We start from the raw sequence: 23,696 nt of genomic DNA, 5'->3' as shown, positions 1-23,696 counted from the left end.
CCGCACGAATATAGCCTTTGTTTACTTGTTTAACACTCAAATTTGTTCAAATCAATTTACCTATGATTTTTTTTAATTGTAAATTGAGAAACGAGTTAAAAATATGTACATGAAATAAATAATTAAGTTGAAGTGAACGGTTGTAGAAATAAAAAAATTCATTGAAACATTAGAATAAACTACATGTTCCAAACTCCACAAAGAAACGCAAGTCAAGGCAAGAGTTACAGTAAAGATTCCATCGTTTTGGCGAAATAATCCGGCGCTGTGATTCAGGCAAATCGAAATCCAATTCATAACGTCAGGTATTTTCATACCATCGTTGGATCTGTTGATGCCAGCTTTCTTTCCGAAGTAAGTGGCATCATCCTTAATAACCATGAAACAGATATAGCTTTGAATCTTTATAGAGATATTTGGATTATATCTAGAACTCATCAAAACAATTATTTTAAATCCTACATATTGTATATGTATATTCTAAGACGATTTAGGCCTGTTCGTCCCTTCGTATGTTGTAATCACGCTAGAGTCAAAAGAAATTAAGATAGGGAGCAAACATTTTGCACAGATCAGTCTTTTGTCTGCAGGCAGTTTAAGTTCGTTAATATAAAAGAATCTCCCGGTATTCGGTATTTTGAGGATTTTGGTCCAATTTTCCAGTAAAATTGTCTGAAATTCTGCACTTAAAGTTTTTTATGGGTGCTATATCCCGCAGGGAGAGAAATGTTTACATGGGTCCATCATTTCGTATAGGTCGGGTGCAAAAATGGACAATATCGGTTCACACCATCAAGTACCTCTCCCAGGGAGGGTCAAAATTTTGAATAATTATAACTCTTATAAAATGTACAGTAATAGTCTGACTGTCCTCAAATGACACACATCATCATATTTTTATTAACCCAAGGTCTGTTGTGAAGATGAAATATGTCGGTCGACCCTTTATTTATTTTATTTTATTTATTTTATGTTGCTAAAACTGATCAGAAGAACCTTACAAGATAAGCAATATAATTCCGCTTCATTTTCTTATTGAGTCTCTATTTCATGGAATAGAAAATAAAATACACATCTCCGCTACTATGATATTGATGAGATCTTTGAGACATCGTTTTGCAGACCAGAACACATATTTTCAACTTTCGAACATTAGCAATAATCAACAGGGATTAAAGTGTTTGCCACGGTCACCAATATTTGACATCTTTCGCTACCTTATTCTCTCAATTGAGAAAATCCGTAGATTTATATTAATTCACAAAAAGAAATAAAAACCAAATGGTAATGAAGAAACCGACATGAAAAGTCCGACAACAAATATTAATGGCTAAGAAGCAGAAAAAACCAAAATGAAAATGAAAAAGCGACGAGGTAGGAGTAATTCTGCTTAGAATGAACACAAATCCGTTGACAATGTAAGAATGAGGAAACTTGAGAAAATAGGTGACACTAAGTGATGTCACTTGAAAAGGTTCTGCAAAACGGAATGCAAAAAAAGTCAAGGGAGTCGTGTTCTTGAATGGAAAACTTTAAACAATACTCAGACTGGGGTGGTAAAATGAAGAAAAAAAAAAACAAAAGAATATTTAATTAAAACTTTAAGTTTAATGTTTAGTTGCTGACCTTTTTAAAGTGCAGTTAATGAGAAAGATAAAAAGTTGGTCGTTTTACAACTATTGTGAATCTTTTGTTGAGATAATTTTTTTGTAATGCAAACCAAAAAAAAAAAAAAAAAAATAATAATACATCAGAAGTTATGCATATTTAGTTTGATCCAAAATATAAGAGGAATTAAAATGCTCTCAGGAATTATCTCTTAATAATGCCTGATAACCAATAAATGGTAATTTTATTTTAGAATTTTCTGGCAATTATAATTTATTTTTCTTTACCAGTAACCTGTACATAAACCAGTAAAGAAAAGCCAAATTCGGGCTGTGCCGACTATATGATACCCTACACCAGTTTTTAAGTAGATCATACCAGGTTGCTATAGAATGCAAGATATCAATTGGAAAAGGATTATATTAAAAAATATATATAGGAACAAAGTTGCAAAAAATGGAAACGCATGTCCCGAAATTCACTCCATTTGGGCTGATATTAGCCATTATTTGCACAATAAACCTGAAATCGGTTTCAAGATATATACAGAGCGATATTCAAATCTTAGCTGTTTTTGATAAAATTTGACAAATGTATTTCCGAGCTTTATAAAATATCTAGTACCAAATATTATTGTTGTAGAATGCATATTACGAATGTGAGGGACTTAAACACCATATCGGATGGAACATATATATGGGAGTTATAGCTATATCTGAACCGATTTTCTGCCAATTCCATGTACTGGCTTCTAGTCAGAATTCGGTCGGATATGAAAATAAAGTACGTCAGTTGGATTGATATTGGCCATTTGGTGCACAATTAACCCGAAATCGGTTGAAATTATATATGGGAGCTATATTCAAATCTGAACCGATCTTGATAAAATATGGCAGATGTATTTCTGGGCTGTAGCTGATATCTTGTACCAAATATCACTGTTGTCGAATGCATATTACGAATGTGAGGGTCTTAAACACCAAATCAGGTGAAACATATATATGTGAGCTATAGCTATATCTAAACCGATTTTCTTGCAATTCGATGTACTGGCTTCTAGTCAGAATTCGGTCGGATATGAAAAAAAAATTAACCCGAATGGTGCACAATTAACCCGAAATCGGTTGAAATTATATATGGGAGCTATATCCAAATCTGATCCGATATTGATAAAATTTGGCAGATGTATTTCTGGGCTGTAGCTGATATCTAGTACCAAATATCACTGTTGTCGAATGCATATTACGAATGTGAGGGTCTTAAACAACAAATCAGATGAAACATATATATGGGAGCTATAGCTATATCTGAACCGATTTTCTCCGAATTTATTGTACTTGCTTCTAGTCTGAATTCGGTCAGATATGCCAACATTCAGGTTATTTGGACTAATATTGGCTATTTGGTGCACAATTAACCCAAAATTCGATACACTTATTTTGGAGATGGAGATATTTTGGATGATGATATTTGGTACCAAAGATCATTGTTATTGAATGCATATTACGGGCGTGAGTGACTTTAAACCCAAAATCGGATAAAACATACGTATGGGAGCTATAGCTATAACTGAACCGATTTACACCAAATTTGAAGTAATGGTTCATAATCTGAATTCAGTCGTAAATGCCAAAATTCTATTGGTATGATATTAGCCATTTGGTGCACAAAAAACCTGATATCGGATAAATATATATGGCAGCTATATCCTAATCTGAACCGATCTCGATAGAATTTGTTAGAGGTGTTTTCGAGCAGTATCTGATTTCCGCCGCAAAATATCATTATTCTGGAGTGCATTTCACGCCTGTGAGGGACTTTAAACGCACAATCGGATGAAACATATAAATGGGAGCTATAGTTTTATCTGAACTGAAATCTGAAAATTTGATTTACTTGCATCTAGACTGAATTCGGTGTGATGAACTAAAATACAGGTCATTCTGACTTATATTAGCCATTTGGTGCACAATTAAGCCGGAATCAGTTGAAAATATATGGGAGCTATATCTAAATCTGATCCGATTATCACCAATTTCAGTATGATTCGTCCTTGGGCCAAGCAACTTAATATTTGTTCACAAGAATACATGGATGGACGGACGGACTGGCATGCATTAATCGACTCAGGAAGTGATTTTATGAAGATCCTCAAAAGTAACTATGGGTCTATCTCGCTTCCATCGCCCTGTTACAGGAAATTCACAAGGGCAATATACCGTTACCACTATGTGGTGTAGGATATAAAAAATCTTAATGAAGTGCTCTTAAACAAATTACGCGTAAAAATGAAAACAAAAAAACGCCGAATAACCACAAAAATTAAAAATGTTTATGAAAATAAGAGCAATTTTTTAAGAGAACAGTAAATTGCTGCCTACATTAACATACACACATAATATTATGCTAATAGTACAAAGGACTTTGTCCGCTGTAGTAAAACAACAAAATTAACATCCTCACAATGCGGCTGTGAAGCACCATCAACGGACAGTAAAAATAAAAATGAAATGCTGTGAAATTTTCAAAGCTCTTAAGAGGTTTATTTGCTTTTCCACAAAAACACAAAAAAAAATGTACCAAAGAAGTGTGTCTAGTCATCAGTTTCCTTTGTTGTTTGGGTCCATAATTAGACAGACAATTACTGAAATGTTCTTAAATGGATTCCGGCCGGAGTATTAGTGCAGGCGTTTACAAACTGTGCGCTATTGTTGTTTCAATTGGTTTTTTTTTTTTTTTTTTTTTTTTTTTTGAATTGTGTTGATTGGGTATTAGGTCAATTGAATTTTATGATGGAAATACTGTGTGTTACTGAAAATACAACTAATAAAGAATAGTGTATATCAATAACATTTCAAAAGAGGATATTAAATATAAATTGCATCGAACTTCACATGGTACTTCACTAGTAGGTTGCAATAAACTTTTAAATTGTTGTTCTATGTTTCATTTGTATCGGACAAATAAATATCTGCTTATGACAAAAAACAAAGAAAATGTGCCTTTTACACCGTTCGACAAGTTGTTTTCCATAATTATCGGAAAAGTCAAGTAGATTATGAAAGTTGGTTAGAAATACGAAAAATTAAGCATAAAGCGTTTCTGTCGCAAATTTTAACCTTAAGAGAGTGGGTCATATTGGTCCCAAAAAATCGTTTTAAGGAGAATTTGTCAACAGAATATGTATTCTTCACAAAATTTTACGAAGGATCTCGGACTTACTCAAAAAACCAGTAAAGAAAGTCTTAAAGTCGGGCGGGGCCGACTTTATGATACCCTACACCACTTTGCTAATTAAGTAGAGCTCCACATAACAATTAAAAGTTTTTATGGAAGAATTCAATCATACACGCTATGATTATAATTATAATTTAAAGTTCAAAGGACTAAATATGCCGAAGCATTTGTATCTTTTAAATTCGGGCTTGTATTGCCCATTTGGTGCACAATTAATTTGAAATCGGATAAAGATATATATGGGAGCTATATCCAAATCTGAACCGATCTCGATAAAATTTGGCAAAGATATTTCTGAGCTGTATTTGATATATTTCCCTGAATATCGTTGTTACGGAGTGCATATTACGGCTGTGGGTAACAAATATAACAAATCGGATGAACAATATATATGGGAGCTATAGCTATATCTGAACCGATCTTCACCAAATTTGACATACTAGCTTCTAGACTCAATTCGGTCGTAAATGCCAAATTCCATCCCATTTGGTGCACAATAAAAGGTAAATCGGACGAAGTTATATATGGGATCTATATCCAAATCTGAACCGATCTCGATAAAATTTAGCTAATGTATTTCTGAGCTGTTTGTAATATATTTCCCCAAATATTGTTGTTGCAGAGTGCACATTACGGCGGCGGTGGACAAAAATAACAAATCGGATGAACAATATATATGGCAGCTACAGCTATATCCGAACCGATTTCGATTAAATTTGGCATACATATTTTCCGGCCTAATTTGGGTGTATATGCAAAATGCTATACGATTCGGGCTGATATTACACGTTTGGTGCACAATAAAAGTCAAATCGGACAAAGATATATATGGGAGCTATATCTAAATTTTGACCGATTATCTCCAATTTCGTCCGGGTTCGTCCTTGGGCCAAACAAAAGATCTTTGCAAAATTTCATCTGGATCGGGCAATAAATTCGACCTATACTTTGTTTACAAAAATACATGGACGGACGGACGGACATGCATACATCGACTCAGAATGAGATTCTATGCAGATTATCAAAAGGAACTATGGATCTATCTCGTTTCCTTCTGCCTGTTACAAACAAATGCACAAAGACATAATACCCTGACCACCTTGTGGTGTAGGGTATAAAAATCGAAATATGTATATTACAAGTGAGTTTTTTGGGGAAAAAATTTGTTGTACCCAACAACACTACAGAATGAGATTAAAAAAACTGCAACAAAGTCAAAATCCATACTTTTTCATTTTTTTTAATTTTATTGCATGAATGCAAAAAATATCGGAAATAATATCAAATTTTAAAATAATCCTACATTTGTTCGAATTGGTCACTTTTGGCACGAATTATGGCCTTTAAACGGCCAATGAAACCGTCACACGCTGCCCGAATGTTGCTCTGCGGTATTTTGGCCCATTCCCGGCGAAGCGCTTGCTTCAGGTGATCGACACTTTGGTATTTTTTAGTGTCTTTCTTGCTTTCCAAAATGCTCCAGACACAATAATCGAACGGATTGGTATCTGGAGATTTTGATGGCCATTGTGCGCTGGAAATTAAGCTAGGAACATCATTTTGTAACCATTCTTAGGTGGCGCATGCTGAGTGCGATGTTGCTGAGTCCTGTTGGAATGTCCAAGGTATGCGGCCAAAATTTTGTCGTGGCCAAGGCTTTAATGCACCCTCCAGAATATTTTCTCGATAATATTCGGCATTTAATCTGATGCCACGGTCGATTAATACGAGCGGGGAGCGACCATCGGCTGTTATGGAGGCCCACGCCATCTTGATTTGTTGACTTCTGGTGGCCAACAGAAGGTGCTCATTTTCAGCTGACCTCTTTGGCAAGTAAACACGATCATTTTGTTTTTTTTTTACAAACTGCTGGACAATGAATGGTTTCTCATCGACAGTTCACCACTTTCGGCCAAGCGAAGCAACTCTAGCTCTTTTGAGTCTATTTTCTTTCTGATGCGGTCTAAGTTCTTGCACTTTTTGGAATTTCAATGTCTTTTCCCCGAACTATCCCGTGAAAAAATTCCTGGCGCATGGATTTATATTTTTTCCGGGATCCCACTAATTCACTCAGAATCGGATGGGTTTTATATTTCCATTAAATACCGACCGTTTAATGACAACAAAAAATGACCAGTAAATGAGAACCAAAAGGAGTGGGCCGACTTAATGATACCTACCCTACACCACTTGCATTTTTAGTAAAGCTACCCATAACAAATAAACGTTTTTATTGGAAATTTCTGAGCATTAAATCATACGAAAGAAAGGTATATATTCCTCTGGGAGGTATATCGTCCTCTGAAGCGACACAAAAAATACAAAATTTGACGGAGGCATTTTTGTTTGAACCGGATTTGGATAAATTCCATTCTATTTGAGCTGATATTAAACTTTTTAGTCAGATTAGATGTAAATTCGGATGAAGATATATATATGGGAGCTATATCCTAATCTAAACCGATTTCTATGAAATTTAGCATGAGTATTCTATGCTTTAACTGATTGCTGACACTAATTATGGTTTTACTTGTTTAATTTGGCTTAATTTAATCGTACGTGCCACTAAATAAAACCGTTTATTTCCAATTCCGATAGGGTTCGTCTCAGGGTAAAAGAAATAATGGGTCTGTTCCAGAATTGCAAGAATGTAAAAGTCCTCACTACGATGAATGGGGTTTCCTTTACGATATCGAAGAAATATGCAAAACTCTAGATTCTTCCAGGTACTGGAACAGAGCAAATGTTTGCAAAATTCTATGTCGATCGATCAATACATCGAGCCTGAACGTTGTTTACCAATTACATGGACAAATGGACGGACAGAGGGGCGAACATGCATAAATCGATTCGGGATATGATTCTATGAATATTATAAAAAGGAACTATTTTTATGTTACAAACAAATGCACAAAGACATAATACCCTGACAGGTGCGGTGTAGGGTATAAGAACTCAAGTTACCCTCACTATAAGGCAAAAACAACCAGCAAGCAAAGGTTACCTTTGGGTTTGGTTTCGGAGCGGATCCATTACACTAAGGCTTAACGCTCTCTGTTCTAATCGGAATTCATAACAATATTTTAAAATTTAGATACTTGTTTAACAGTGCAATATTTCGGATTTCTGAAATTATATTTTTATACCCTCCACCATAGTATGGAGGGTATATTAAGTTTGTCATTCCGCTTTTAACACCACAAAATATATATATTCTTGATCAGCATAAAATTCTATGTCGATTTAGCGATGTCCGTCCATCCGTCTGTTGAAATCACTCTAGCTTCCGAACGAAATGAAGTAGGTTGATAAAATTTTACTCAAATGACTTTTGGTATTGAAAATGAGCCATGTAGGTTCACTTTTTGGTATTCCAGTACCAGTATATAGTACCTCCATTTTTTCTGTATATTGGTGATTTGAGCGACATTATTCACCGTAATTGTTTCAAATTTGGTATTTAAAGTTCGTAATGGATACTACAGCCTGTTACAGAAAATTGTCCCCATATAACGGCACCTCCCGATATTCGGTATTTTGATGATTTTAGCGATATTATTCACCGGAATTACTTCAAATTCAGTATTTGAAGTTCTTAATGGATATTACAGCCTATAACAGAAAACTGTTTGGGCAGGTTCACTCTTCATATAACAGTATCTCCCGATATTCGGTACCTTGCGATATTATTGTTTCTAATTTGGTATTTGAAATTAGTAATGAATACTAGAGGCTAGGACAGAAAATGGTCTGTGCAGGTTCACGTTTTGATATAGCCTCCATATAATAGTATCTCTCTATATTCGGTATTTTAATGATTTTAGCTAAGTTATTCACCGATTTTTTTCCAAGTTTCGCATTTGAATATTTAAAAGACTTATGACAAAAGTTTCCTATGCAGGTCCACGTCATCATATAGACCCTAATATAACGGCTACATCGGTTTTTTTTTTTGAAAATTTCCAAATCCGTTCCATATGGTGAAGGTTATTCAAAGTTCGGCTTTTTTACTTGTTATACTCTACAACACTATGTGTTGGGGGTATCATAAGTTTGATTGGGCAAAAAATTATGTAACACCTCGAAACATTGGTTTCCCACATAGGAAAGTATATATGGATATTCCTATCTCGCCGAGCTGAGTCGATCTAGCTATGTATGTCCGTCCGTCCGTCTCTCCGTCTATCTGTCTGTCCATGTTAATTTGTAATCACTCTACAGGTCGCAGTTATGGCCTGATCATCACGAAATTTAGAATGGAGGTGGGGATAGGGTCAGAATAGAACCCTATTCTTTTTGGAGATGATCGCATAATATTTAGGGGTTGATTTTGCAGTTGCTCTACAGGTCGCAATTATAGACCAATCGGCGCGGAAGTTGACATGTGGCTAGGGCTGGGCAGAAGTCTTCTAATGTTGATGGTCATCGAATAATATTTAGTGGGTGAAAAATACCATAACATTTGTGTTAAATATAACTCAATTTTTAATCCCGGTAAAATCACAAATAGACGAACAGGTCAATTCTGACCGTTACGTAGATGCCGATAGTAAATATATCGGATATATATAGCGAAATTGTCTATATGCAAAGGAAGGGGATATTAGCTAAAATGCCTATATCTCAAAAATGGCTGGACCGATTTTGACAAATTTTGTCAGTTCAGAATGCCCTCTTGGATAAAAGAATAAAACCTAAAAAAATCGCATAAAAGGATGCCAATAAGGAGGATAACATAGATTTTGTAATATTTTGTGACATTTTTTTATTTTTTCATATTTTTATGGCATGCGATTTTTTCAATTTGACTCAATATTAAAGTGTATATTTTGTAATACTTTTTCACCTTGCAACACAGGTTGAGGTTATTATATACAGATTGCAATTATCGTCCGATTCTCACGAAAATTTTAACAAGGATATTGTTAGGCTCAGAAGCGCCTATATGTCCCAATATATTTAGGGGTTGAAATGGACCAAAAACAGAAAAAAATCCCTATTACACATTTGAAATAAATCGACACGCCTGAGAGGGGAGTTAAGGACAGGGAAGAATTCTAGCATGTTGGATGGCCATTGGATTGTATTTAGCTGTAAAATGGACCACTACGACTAACAGCAGACGGAGTGCCTAAATATTGGGTAAATGTCCCTATTCAAACTGCTAAGGGTAATATCTGGGCGGTGCTCCGTGACATAATTTCAAAAGCGAAATCTTTCAAAATGGATTTGGACATAAGGGTTCTTCTAACATATTGTAGTGTTGTAGGGTATCACATGGCCGACCCCGCACTACTATAGCCTTTGCTTACTTGTTTATATTTATGTTTTATATTTTATTCTTCAAATTTAGAAATTTTTTTCTAATTCCTTGAAAATATTTTTAAAATTATACTTTGCGACAACCAATCTGGGGTATGGGAAAGTCGAAGTTGATTTGACATCATTATGTATGTAGAGCATAACCCTAAAAGGGTTTTGGGTTCTTAGGCCAAATTTTTATATGACCATACATAGTGGGACCGGTATATATAAGAAGATTTAATGTACAGCACCTAGAACTTTTGCAGCTTAGTTCATATATATTTTACTGCACAGGATTCGAGCTCGGCGATGTTGAAAGTTATATTAACATGTTATTATATTGTCAAAACAAAACGCCAATAGATAAATCGTTTTGCAATTCCCATTCCTAAATATTTTCATTCCATAATATATTCGAAATTTCATCTCGCAATTTATTTGCAAGCTTCTTTCCTTAATTAACATAATTTCCTTTTCACCTAAATCTACGACTTGAATTTGGTTTGCTTTATTTGTCAATAATTCTGGTTAGTGTGGTTTTTTTACAATCTGTTTCTTGCGGACTTTCAATGTGGCATTTTTGCGCAAATAACACATTTAAACCACATTGACTTTCTCGTTCATGGCCATAACATAAATGTTAACTCACACACACACACAGATCGCCACTCACACCCATATCGTATCAGTCATATCATTTGTTTGTATTAACCACAGTTACAGTTGGTGTTTTCCTTTCTACGGTTGAATAATTTAATTAGTTTTCGAAACGTGAAAAAAAAACACTTCAAAGCACACAGAGCGGGAAAGAACAAGAAATGCGAATGCGAAAAAATAACAATGTGGGAAAAAAGCGATGCCAGTAAACAAATGACGACATTCTTATCCGATGCTGGACAGTGTTGTTGAGTGGAGGGGTAAAAAAACATATTTTAGCGGTTATAAATTCAATTTAAAACTTCTATTGGATTTAATTAAATTATCTGAAGTGTCTGTTTGTGTTCTTTGCTCTCTCCTTCTCTTGCGGAAAAGTGCAATTTGCGTTGACGCTTAAGGTGTGATAAACATCAGTTTAAAGGATGCGGAATTTTCATTCTTTTTCTGCTTTTTTGGTAAATGAAACGAAAAAAAAAAACCGCCATAAATATTCGTTATGCAATTTGCTGGCAGGGAATTTCGTACTTTTATGCGAGAAATTTCACAGTTTATTTTTTTTATTCGAATTACCTTAAGGTAATTCCCAGATCCTGATAACAAACGAATCCATTAACGGAATAGAATGAAGAAAAAATAAATGTAGTTGTAACAATGAATGAAAATAATAATATAATAATATAATAAAATATATATAATAATATTATAAAAGGCTTTTAAGTGCCTTTCCGTCAGTAAAGCATCAGCATTTGGTCTATTTTGATATAAGAGGATATTTCCTAGAGGATGTTTCCTCATTAAATTTTCACAAGATCCATAGTATGACATCGTAGGTTGGTAACTGTTATAAAAACTACAAGTAAAAAAGCAGTAAGTTCGGCCGGGCCGAACTTTGAATACCCTCCACAATTTGAAACGAATTAGAAAATTTTCAAAAAAAAAAAAAAATAAAATCCATTAAAAATTCAGTTAAAATCATCAAAATACCGAATATCGGGGGTACCGTCATATGGGGGATATACGATATCGTTAATCTATAAAGAGAATTTTCTGTCAGGGGTTAAAGTGCTTACAAAGAACTCCTTGAGTGGAATTTCAGACAATTCCATTAATAAATGTGGCTAAAATCATCAAAATACCGAATATCGAGGGGTACCGTTATATTGGGGCTATACCATATCGTGGACCTATATACATAATTATCATCATAATTATCTTCCAGGGGATAAAGTACTCAGAAGGAACTCCTTGTGTGGATTTTCAGACCATTCCATTAGAAAATGTGGCTAAAATCATCAAAATACCAAATATCGCGGGGTACCGTTATATGGGGGCTATACGATATCGTGGACCGATATAGCCCATCTTCGAACTTGACCTGCCTGCAGACAAAAGAGCAAAATTTTAGCTTCCTATCTTAATTCGTTTAGACTGTAGCGTGATTATAACAGACGGACGGACGGACAGGACCAAATCGTCTTAGAATTTTACGCTGGGTCTAAAATGATTATTTCGATGAGTTACAAACGGAATGTGGTGGAGGGTATAAAAATCGGCCGGCACGCCAATACAAGACTTATATCAAAATGTATTTTGATTTAATGTTTTTTCCCGCAGCTATATGGCTTCAGAGAGTTTATATCATTAGATGCGGTCAAAACGTGCCTCATCGAAATAACGATTTTAGACTCTAGGCTTCTTTATGAAATCAGATTCAGGGTATTTGGAGTCGATCTGCGGTGTTCGCCCTCCACGGGCGTATCCGATTTGGTTCACACTTGCTACATCGTAATATTATTTTCAAACTTATATGGAGTACGAAGATGAGCAATATCGCTTCACTCCTTCTAATAACACCCCATCCCCTCCCCAATAAAGGGTCAGAATTTTAAATACACACATCTTTCATAAGCTGCGAAACAAGTCAGATATTCTTTTCAATCTTCGTATATCTACAAAACTTCTCTCAACCACAGATCTACAGATCCTACATATCTCATGAAGGAAGCAGTCAATATGTTCCAAATCGGGCACATTTTAACATTTATATCAAGTTCTGTTCTGATGTGATGTGGATAATATTGGTTCACTCTTTTTGTATACCCTCCTTAAAGGGTCAAAATGTTGAATAATCATAACGTAGGTTAAAATATATTTTTCCAAATTTGTAGTTTAGAGATTGTAAATAGAGATAACATTGTTTCCTAGGATATGGTTGCAAGTGAATTTAATAAGTACTCAAGCACTACAGGATATACAAGGATACGGTTGAAAGGGCCCTTAATAAGTACCCAAGCACTACAAGGATATTCAAGGATGATAAAGGGACTCACAAAGGATGCCTAAGGACTCCCAAGGACGTCGTCAGGATGGGTAAGGATATTTTCAGGATGTACAAGGATGTCCCGGATCTCCGAAGCTTCGACGCAATGTTGGTTTACTTACCGAGGTTGATTTTGGCACTTTCAAGGTCTGGCACTGACTGTCCCGATTCTGCCATCGGCTGCCCTTTTATACCCGACTTCACCATGTGTTCGAGGTGGAGTAACGGGAATTTGTTTACAAAATTTTGGCTATCACAACAACATCATCAACAGTGGAAACTGATCTGTAGTTGTGATAACGGTTCACCACCCATGAGAAATTTATATACCCTCCACCATACTGTGGAGAGCATATAACTTTGTCATTTCGTTTGTAACTCCTCGAAATACTCATATCAGACCCAACAAAGTATATATATTCTTGATCAGCGTAAAATTCTAAGTCGATACGAATAGATATAGAAGGCTAAAACTTTACAGACATGTTTAGTTTGCCAGTAGGCATGTTAAGTTCGTAAATGGGCCATGTAGGTCCACGTTTTCATATAGCCCCCATATAGCGGTACCTCCCAATATTCGGTATTTTGATAATTTTGGCGACATTATTCACCGGAAGGGTTTTTCAAATTTGGTATTTGAAGTTCAAAATGGATACTACCGCCTAAGACAGAAAATTGTCTGTGCAGGTCCCCGTCTTCGTATAGCCCCCATATAACGATGCCTCCCTATATTCGGTATTTTGATCATTTTGGCGACATTATTCACCGGAATTGTTTCGAAGTTCGTAATGGATACAACATCCTGTGACAGAAAATTGTCTGTGCAGGTCCACGTCTTCGTATAGCCCCCATAAAGCGGTACCTCCCAATATTCGGTATTTTGATAATTTTTGCGACATTATTCACCGGAAGTGTTTCGAATGTGATATTTGAAGTTCGTAATGGCTACAACAGTCTGTGGCAGAAAATTGTCTGTGCAGATCCACGTCTTCATATAGCCCCCCATATAACGGTACATACTATATTTCTATATATTTTGATGATTTTAGCGTCATTACTCACCGGAGTAGTTTCAAATTACGTATTTAGAGTTCGTGATGGGAACTACAGTCTGTGGAAGAACACAATTGTGTATACAGGGTCAGGTCTTCGTATAGGCCCCATATATCAGTACCTCCCTATATTGTGTATTTTGAAGATTTTAGGTACAATACTCACCGAAATTTTTTTGAGATGTCGTATTTGAGGTTCGTAATGGATGCCACAGCCTGTGACAGAAAATTTTCTATGCAGGTCCAGGTCTTCGTATAACTCCGATATAACGGTACCTCCTTAAATACGGTATTTTGATGATTTTACATTATTCACCGTTTATTTCAAGTTTCGAATTTGAATATGGTAATGGCTTATAGAAAACAAAGCCTATATAGGTTAACGTCGTATAGACCCCAATATAACGGCTATATTCCGTATTTTTAAGATTTTAGCACAACTTTTTACGGATATTATTTTTTGAAAATTTCCAAATTCGTTCTAAATGGTGGAGGGTATTCAAAGTTCGGCCCGGCCGATCTTACTGCTTATTAACTTGTTGTAATTTGTGTAGGAAGAATTTCTGCCGTAACATCATCATATGTAACAAAAATATAAGATCTATGTTTAGGTATAGTCCCTATCTAACTGTACCCCCGATATTCCGTATTGTATGGCTTTGTGTCACATTTCTCACCGGAATTGTAACAATTTTGGTATTTGGAGTTCGTGCGGATACTACCTTCACTAGTATACTCGCCATAAATATTTAGGTGAATAACTACAAATTAAGATTTAACATTTTCAAATCTTGGAGGAAAATTATTTTTCGTTAACTTAGTTTGAAGATGGGTAAGGCCTATCCACTCTTTCCCCTTCTGTTACACATATAGCTGATAAAAATGCACATAGTTATTAACTATTAAGATTAAATATCAACAGGAGTATACGATTTTGTTCAAATTTGCAGATCGTATTATTTTTATACCCTCCACCATACTATGGAGGGTATATTAATTTTGTCATTCCGTTTGTAACTCCTCGAAATACTCATGTCAGATCCAACAAAGTATATATATTCTTGATCAGCGTAAAATTCTAAGACGATTTAGGCATGTCCGTCTGTCTGTCTGTCTATCTGTTGTAATCACGCTATCTTTCGAACAAATTGAGATAGAAGGCTTAAATTTTGCACACATGTATATTTTGCCAGTAGGCAGGTTAAGTTCGTAAATGGGCCATGTAGGTCCAAGTTATCATATAGCCCCCATATAACGGTACCTCCCGATATTCAGTATTTTGATGATTTTAGCGACATTATTCGCCGGAATTGTTTCAAACTTGGCATTTGAAGTTCGTAATGGATACTACATCCTAAGTCATAAAATGAGTCAGGTAGATCCACGTCTTCATATAGCCCCCATATAACGGTACCCCCGATATTCGGTATTTTGATGATTTTAGCTACATTATTTAGAAGAATCGTTCCCAATTTGGTATTTGAAGTTCGCAACAGATACTGCAGCATAAAACAGGAAAGATGGTACACAATAACTGGTACCTACATGTCAAAAAAAAAAAAAAAAAAAAAAATAGTCAAAATCCAAACAGATCCTTCGAAGTTTCAAACAAATATGGACGTTCAATTAGCATTAGAAAGTTAATGATATTTTTTTATTTGAAATATGACTTATATAGGTTTTTCTTCCAAAGCAAATTACCAACGATATAAAATGAAAATTAATACTTAAGACAGTAAATTATTATTAATTATTTAAAAATAGATACCAGAATAATAATTTTTTACCGTTTAATTATTTTAAAAATTTTAAAAACGTATTCAATATTTTTTTTTTTTTTGCCAAACTCTGACAACTTTTTGCCACTACTTGGCTTGTATTATTAGCAGAACATTTTAAGTAACCCCTATAAAATTTAGAAAGATTTAACATTTCTAACCGCAACAGAAAACCGATCTCCCTTCTCCACCCTTATATACTTACCCAACACGAAACCATTAACTTTAATTAGAAACTTTGCCTTTGGCAACAGCCAACAACTTTATAATAAATCATGTACTGGCATGCCTGAAACGAAATATAAAAACAGCATGAGTATTTTTGCAAAAACCACAGCACTTTTGCCAAAAACTTAAGTTTGTTTCAATTTGCAATTTATTAGGCAAGCAAGCCCATGAAGAGAAGAGATATTAATACATCTTCTTCTTCTTCTTCTTTGACGGAATCGTCTTCAAGCATTGCAACAGACAAATTTATTTATTTGGCTGGCAGGTAAGTGGATGACGACGACGATGATGATGATGATGAATGAATATTGTGTAATTTTGATTTATTGATGTTTCGCATTAAATTGAGAAGGAAAGGAAAAAAGTTGGAAAAAGTGTTCCTGCAGCTACAAAGTAAGAGAGCACAACATAATGAAGTTATTTCAAGTGACGCAGGGCGTATGATGAACATTCAACAATTAATATGCATCATACGTTTAAATGCCAAGATTTGATCAATTTGAAAAATATTGATTTTAACACTTCTAATGTAAATATAATATTTCAAATAATTATTTGAATATTTATTTTTCTCACTTTCTATTTTCAGATAACAACATACTTTAATGAAACCTCCTGGATAAATCCCTCAGAAACAGATACAATAGTGGGTGAGGATCCTGAAGTGGAGTCACTTGTATCATTAATTGTTGTTGGTAAAGTAAATGTCGTTGAATGTCTCCTTCTGTCTATCTTTTATTTATTTCCACATTTTATTTCATTCCACTTATTTACTTATTTTAAGACACATTTTTCGAAACATTTGCAATGGTAGTATAGGAAAATTGCAGAAAATTTTGATACATCGATATCACAATAAAATCATTTCATAATAATCTAATTATATAAAAAGTAGAGAAAATTTAGCCATCACCTTAATCGGATATGTGGAAACTTACTGATAATCATTCCAAGTCAAGGCATCCATCAATCCATATGAAATAAGTTGATTGAAGTATCATAGGTGCACGCTGGTTTAATTTAGAAACCTAGTGACACATAGTAACTCTGAACCATTTTATCTGCATTTTTATAGTTCGGGAGGTACCTTTTCAAGTTTTTCTCCAATTTATAGTTCACAAAAACAAGTAAAACAGTATCGGTCGGTTTAGCCGACAGACGTATACCCTCAGCCAATTTTCGATTATTTAAAAATATTTTGACTTCTGTTATGATTATTCAAACTCTTGACCCTCTATGGAGTGGGATATGAAAGAATGGGGCAAAATTGTCCACTTCGTATCGGACTTAAATAAATATGATATAAATATTGCGAAGTTCCAAGTTTGGACTATATTGGTAATTTCCTTCACTTTACATGAGATATGTAATAGTTTTTAGAAAATGCTAACATGTGCGTGTCGACCGACAGATAAAAATATTGGTATGACCAAAATTATAAGAAAAATCGAATTTTATCCAATTTTTGTGAAATCATAAATTCCATATTCATCTCAGATTTCTGGTTGAGAGATATACATTTAGATATAGCAAGTTGTAATGTATCGCTGAGTTGTTTTGTAATTTATGACAGATAAAAGTATTGAAAATTGTGACCCTTTGTGTGTGAGGTACCAGAAGGGGTTCGCGGATATATAGCATCTTCACAACAGACCTTGTGTTAGCAAAAATTATGGTAAGTGTGACATTTGAAGATAGTTGGATGTTTAATTCGCTTTCTTTGAGGTATCTGTTTTTCAAAATTTTGAACCCTATGTGGGACAGGTAGCAAAAGAAATCTTTATGTTGATGGAAAAATTGAGATGTACCAAGTCTGAAATGGAATCGAATGTTGATTTAGCTTTTTATAAGCTAAGAGCCTCAAAATTTTGAGGCTTTGTGGGGGAGGTACCTAAAGGAGAGGACTACAATATCCGATTTTCAGAACAGACCTAGTGGAAGCAAAAATGTTTGTTTTGTGAAATATAAAGATAACCTAATCCATATTTCGGGTTTAATAAACGGCTTTTATACCCTCAGCCATATGGCTACAAAGGGTATATACCATTTGATACGGTCAAAACGTGCCTAGTCTCTTTGGACCAAATCCGTTTCAGAACATTTGGAGTCGATCTACCGATGTCCGTCTGTCTGTCTTTCTGGCTGGCTGATGCGCACGATAACTCTCGAAGGGAGTATCCGATTTGATCCAAACTTGGTACATTGTAATATTTTTGTCAAACTTAGAACGAGTTCGGATATGGGCAATATCGGTCCACGCCTTCCAGTACCTCCCACACAAAATGTCAAAATTTTCAAAGAAAATAATTTGTTGCACGGAAAGAGAAAGGATAATCCGCTCCAACTTTGCATATACAATGAAAATGGAAAATATCGGTCCACTCCATTAAGTACCTCCCCCATAAATGGTCAAAATTTTGAATAATTGCAACTCTCATAAAATGTGATGTAAGAGTCCGATTATCTTCAAATTTCGCACATCCCAATATTTATATTAACCCAATGTCTGGTGTTAAGATAGAATATATCGGTCCACTCCCTCTGGTACCTCCCCCACAAAAGGTAGAATTTTCAAAAAAAAATATTGTTTGCACAGAAAGAGAAAGGATAATCCGATTTTGCTCCAACTTTGCATATCCTAATATTTACGTCCGTGCTAGGTTAGGTGTGAAAATGGACAATATCGGTGCACTCCATCAAGTACCTCCCCCACAAATAGTCAAAATTTTGAATAATTACAATTCTCATAAAATTTTATGTAAGAGCCCGATTATCTTCAAATTTCACACATCCCAATATTTATATTAATCCACGTTCTGGTGTTAAGATGGACAATATCGGTCCACTATTTCTGGTAACAAGGTCAAAATTTTCAAAAAAAAAATTCTGGTAACAAGGTCAAAATTTTCAAAAAAAAAAAAAATATTTTTTTCTGCGCAGAAAGAGTACCGGTAATCCTGGTTTGCTCCAACTTGGCAAATCCTAATATTTTCGTCAGTTCTAGGTCTGGTATAAAAATGGATATTATTTATCCACTCTATCAAGTACCTCCCCCCCAAAGGGTAATCATTTTGAATAATTATAATGTGATGTTAGAATCCGACTATCTTAAAATTGCACACATTCCAATATTTTCTTAAATCCAAGATCTGGTGTAAAGATGGAATATATCGGCCCACTCCTTCTGGTATCTCCCCCACAAGGGGTCAAAGTTTTGAATAACCAAAACATTTATAAAACCCGAAATCAGGTTCTCTTTATATTTCCCACATCCCATTATTTCCACTAAGAAAAGATCCGTTGTGAAGATGGGATATATCGGTCCACTCATTCTGGTGCCTCCCCCACAAAAGCTCACAATTTTGAAAATCCATGAAGCTCATAAAAAGCCAAATTGACATCCGATTCTATTCATGACTTGGTACATCCCAAAATTTCCATTAACACAACACAGTCCAAACCTAGCACGTCGCAATATTTTTATACTTTTACATCACATTTTATAAGAGTTGTAATTATTCAAAATTTTGACCATTTGGGGGGAGGTACTTGATAGGGTGGACCGATATTGTCCATTTTCACACCTGACCTAGCACTGACGCAAATATTTGGATTATCAGATTATCGTTTCTCTTTCTGTGCAGAAAATATATATATATATATATTTTTTTTTTTGAAAATGTTGACCTTTTTGTAGAGGAGGTGCCAGAAGGAGTGGACCGATATTGCTCATTTCCGAACTCGATCTATGTTTGACAAAAATATTACGATGTACGAAGTTTGGACCATATCGGATACTTCCTTCGAGAGTTATAGTGCGCACCAGACAGCCAGATAGACAGACGGACGGACATCGCTAGATCGACTCCAAATGTTCTGAAACGGATTTGGTGCAAAAAAGAGACCTAGGGTCTAAAACCGTTACTTCGACTAGGCACGTTTTGACCGCATCAAATGGTATATAGAGGGATAGTGGTCATGTGGTTGTCATGGGCTGAGGATAAAAATATTTCGGAAACCCCTGACTGAATCTTCTTCTAACTGGTTACCTCGAATTTAATTACTTTTTGAGCAGGATAAAAAGAACTCACTATTGTCCCAAATAGTTGGGGTACTCTTCTGTACTTGTAGATTAGTATCTATTTCCTCCCTCTGAAGGCACCACGTTTGACTGTAGTAAAATAATGTAAACCGTTATAGTCAAATTATATAGAGATATCAAAGGTACTGTGTTAAAATATAAGTCAATATATCCGTGAAATAATCTACTTCAATGTAAGTCTATTTTCCAAAATTTTATATTTTAATGTTCCTATTAATGTCCCCTCAGTCAGATTCGTCCGTTGGCACGAATTTCCAATAAATCCCCGTTGTCTAGAGATTTGATATGTTATCTATCCCTTTAATGAAGTAGGAAACATATAAGATATAAATCATTACAGATGATAAACAGAGATTTTCCTCGTTATCGGCATTACCATAACACGTACCAGGCGCTAGGAACATTTTCTGTTTATGTTAGCATGATTTCTTTCCGATTATTTTTTCTCCTCTCCCACCTTATCTCTAGCATGATGGAATGACATGTGTGCATCCCATCCTTGGCGTTGCATGTTTTGCTCGGAACGCACGTTTATGTGAGGGGATGGGGGTGGGTGTTTTGGATGGAAAACAAGAAGACAAATATTCACATTTTTTACACTTTATCACACACAGGGATACCGTCTAAATAATGTTTGCATGGAAGCGGAAAAGACATATACAAACACACTGATATTCAGAAACACACACACACGCACACACACATTGATACCTACACATCGGAGGCATTGTGATTTTTATAATATAAATTGTTGGCATTTATCATCATTTATCCATTTGCGAGTGCATTCCCTGAAATATTCATTTTATTTTTTAACATTTCGTCCTTGCATGAATGCCTGCATTCACATCATTCATCTGTCGCACAGCATTCACAGCATCCCATCGCATCTGTCTATCATTCATATTTCGATTTCTTTTTGTTATTCTCTAAGGCAAATATGTAAAGAATATTATCGTCTTTTTTGTTCCAAATATTTCCTTTTCTTCTCCTTCTTTATTTGAAATTTTCAATATTGCAGGAATTTTCCTATCTGTTCTGATATTCCTGTCAATTGCCGGAAATATACTCGTCTGCCTCGCCATCTACACGGAACGCAGTCTGCGTCGCATTGGGAATTTGTTTCTGGCATCATTAGCAATTGCGGACTTGTTTGTGGCATCGCTGGTGATGACATTTGCGGGAGTTAATGATTTGTTGGGTAAGTATCTGAAGGATATTATTTTTTCTCTCTTTTGAATGTGAATTTATTGCCTTTATGCTGGCTAAAGCAAATACTAACTGCTTTCCCAAAGGAATTATCAATTCCAGTGAAATAAAATATAGGGGAAATTCTCATGAGGTGATTATGTTATTGAAAAGTTCTACCTTCACAAGCTTCTCTGATGTTAAATATGTTTGCTTCTAAAACAGCAAGTTTTTAGGCAGGGAGATGTATTATCGAGACTGCTGTTCAAAGTCCCCTTTTTATACCATCCACCATACTATGGAGGGTATATTAATTTTGTCATTCCGTTTGTATCTCCTCGAAATACTCATGTCAGACCCAACAAAGTATATATATTCTTGATCAGCGTAAAATTCTAAGACGATTTAGCCATGTCTGTCTGTCTATTTGTCTGTCCGTCTGACTGTCCGTCTGTCTGTCTGTTGTAATCACGCTATCTTCGAACAAATTGAGATAGAAGGCTAAAATTTTGCACACATGTATATTTTGTCAGTAGGCAGGTTAAGTTCGTAAATGGGCTATGTAGGTCCAAGTTATCATATAGCCCCCATATAACGGTACCTCCCGATATTCGGTATTTTGATGATTTTTGCAACATTATTCACCGCAATTGTTTCTAATTTGGCATTTGGAGTTCGTAATGGATGCTACATCCTAAATCAAAAAATGAGCCATGTACGGTCCACGTCTTCGTGTAGCCCCCATATAACGGTACCCCCCATATTCGGTATTTTGATGATTTTAGCGACATTGTTTACCGGAATTGTTGCAAATTTGGTATTTGAGGTTCGTAATGGATACTTTAGTCCATGCCAGAAAATTGCCTGTGCAGGTCCACGTCTTCGTATAGCCCCCATATAACGGTACCCCCCGATATTCGGTATTTTGAAGATTTTAGCGACATTATTTAACGGAATCGTTCCATATTTGGTATTTGAAGTTCGTAATAGATAATGCAGCATAAAACAGAAAATGGTCCATGAAGGTCCACGTCTTCGTATAGCCCCCATATACCGTACCCCCGATATTCGGTATTTCGATGATTTTAGCAACATTATTTACCGAGATTGTTTCAAATTTGGCATGTGAAGTTCGTAATGGATACTTTAGTCCATGCCAGAAAATTGCCTGTGCAGGTCCACGTCTTCGTATAGCCCCCATATAACGGTACCCCCTAAATTCGGTATTTTGATGATTTTAGCTACATTATAAACTGATTTTTCTTCAAGTTTCGCATTTAAATATTGTAATAACTTATGACAAAAGTTGCCTATGCAGGTCCACATCGTCGTATAGGCATTCGGTATTTTTAAGATTTTAACAGAATTTTTAACGGATTTTATTTATTTATTTATTTATTTTTTTTTTTTTTTTTTTTGGAAATTGCCAAATTTCTACCAAATGGTGGAGGTTATTAAAAGTTCGGCCCGACCGAACTTACAGCTTTTTTACTTGTTATTACATATTTCATCTGTTGCTGTCCTTTTTTCTGTTGTGGTGCAAACAAGTTCATTTCAATCAAATAATTTTCACACTTTCTTCGTGCCAGTCTTCACCCAACACCAATCTAGTGTCTGTGTCCCCCAATGAAATTTCCAATCTTTCCCAAATAAATTTTGCTCCTTATCGCATTCGCAAATTTTCGGCATTTACTTCCCCCAACTAAAATTGTCCCTCTTCTCACTGGCAAGTTCGTAAATGGGCTATGTAGGTCCAAGTTATCGTATAGCCCCCACATAACAGTAACTCCCGATATTCGGTATTTTGATGATTTTTGCAACATTATTCACCGCAATTGTTTCTAATTTGGCATTTGGAGTTCGTAATGGATGCTACATCCTAAGTCAAAAAATGAGCCATGTACGGTCCACGTCTTCGTGTAGCCCCCATATAACGGTACCCCCCATATTCGGTATTTTGATGATTTTAGCGACATTGTTTACCGGAATTGTTGCAAATTTGGTATTTGAGGTTCGTAATGGATACTTTAGTCCATGCCAGAAAATTGCCTGTGCAGGTCCACGTCTTCATATAGCCCCCATATAAGGGTACCCCCCGATATTCGGTATTTTGAAGATTCTAGCGACATTATTTAACGGAATCGTTCCATATTTGGTATTTGAAGTTCCTAATAGATAATGCAGCATAAAACAGAAAATGGGCCATGTAGGTCCACGTCTTC

The 23,696-nt window shown here is 35.3% G+C and overlaps 1 protein-coding gene across 2 annotated transcripts in view; it reads left to right on the top strand.

Annotated features, from left to right (window-relative positions):
• Positions 1-23,696, top strand: part of LOC101896361 (dopamine receptor 1) — a 301,976-nt gene that overhangs the window by 174,416 nt on the left and 103,864 nt on the right. Inside the window, exons 4-5 of one of the 2 annotated variants that reach the window (XM_059121808.1) lie at positions 16,774-16,834; positions 21,308-21,487. In XM_059121808.1, coding sequence (XP_058977791.1) covers positions 16,774-16,834; positions 21,308-21,487 — 241 coding nt within the window. Of the gene's footprint in view, positions 1-16,773; positions 16,880-21,307; positions 21,488-23,696 lie in introns of both variants that reach the window. The other variant, XM_059121803.1, reaches the window with a different exon arrangement.

Source organism: Musca domestica, unplaced genomic scaffold (genome assembly GCF_030504385.1).
Source record: "Musca domestica strain aabys unplaced genomic scaffold, Musca_domestica.polishedcontigs.V.1.1 1, whole genome shotgun sequence".
NCBI lineage: Eukaryota > Metazoa > Arthropoda > Insecta > Diptera > Muscidae > Musca > Musca domestica.
The sequence above is the reverse complement of the archived record's forward strand: the minus strand, read 5'-3'. Positions and strand labels throughout refer to the sequence as shown.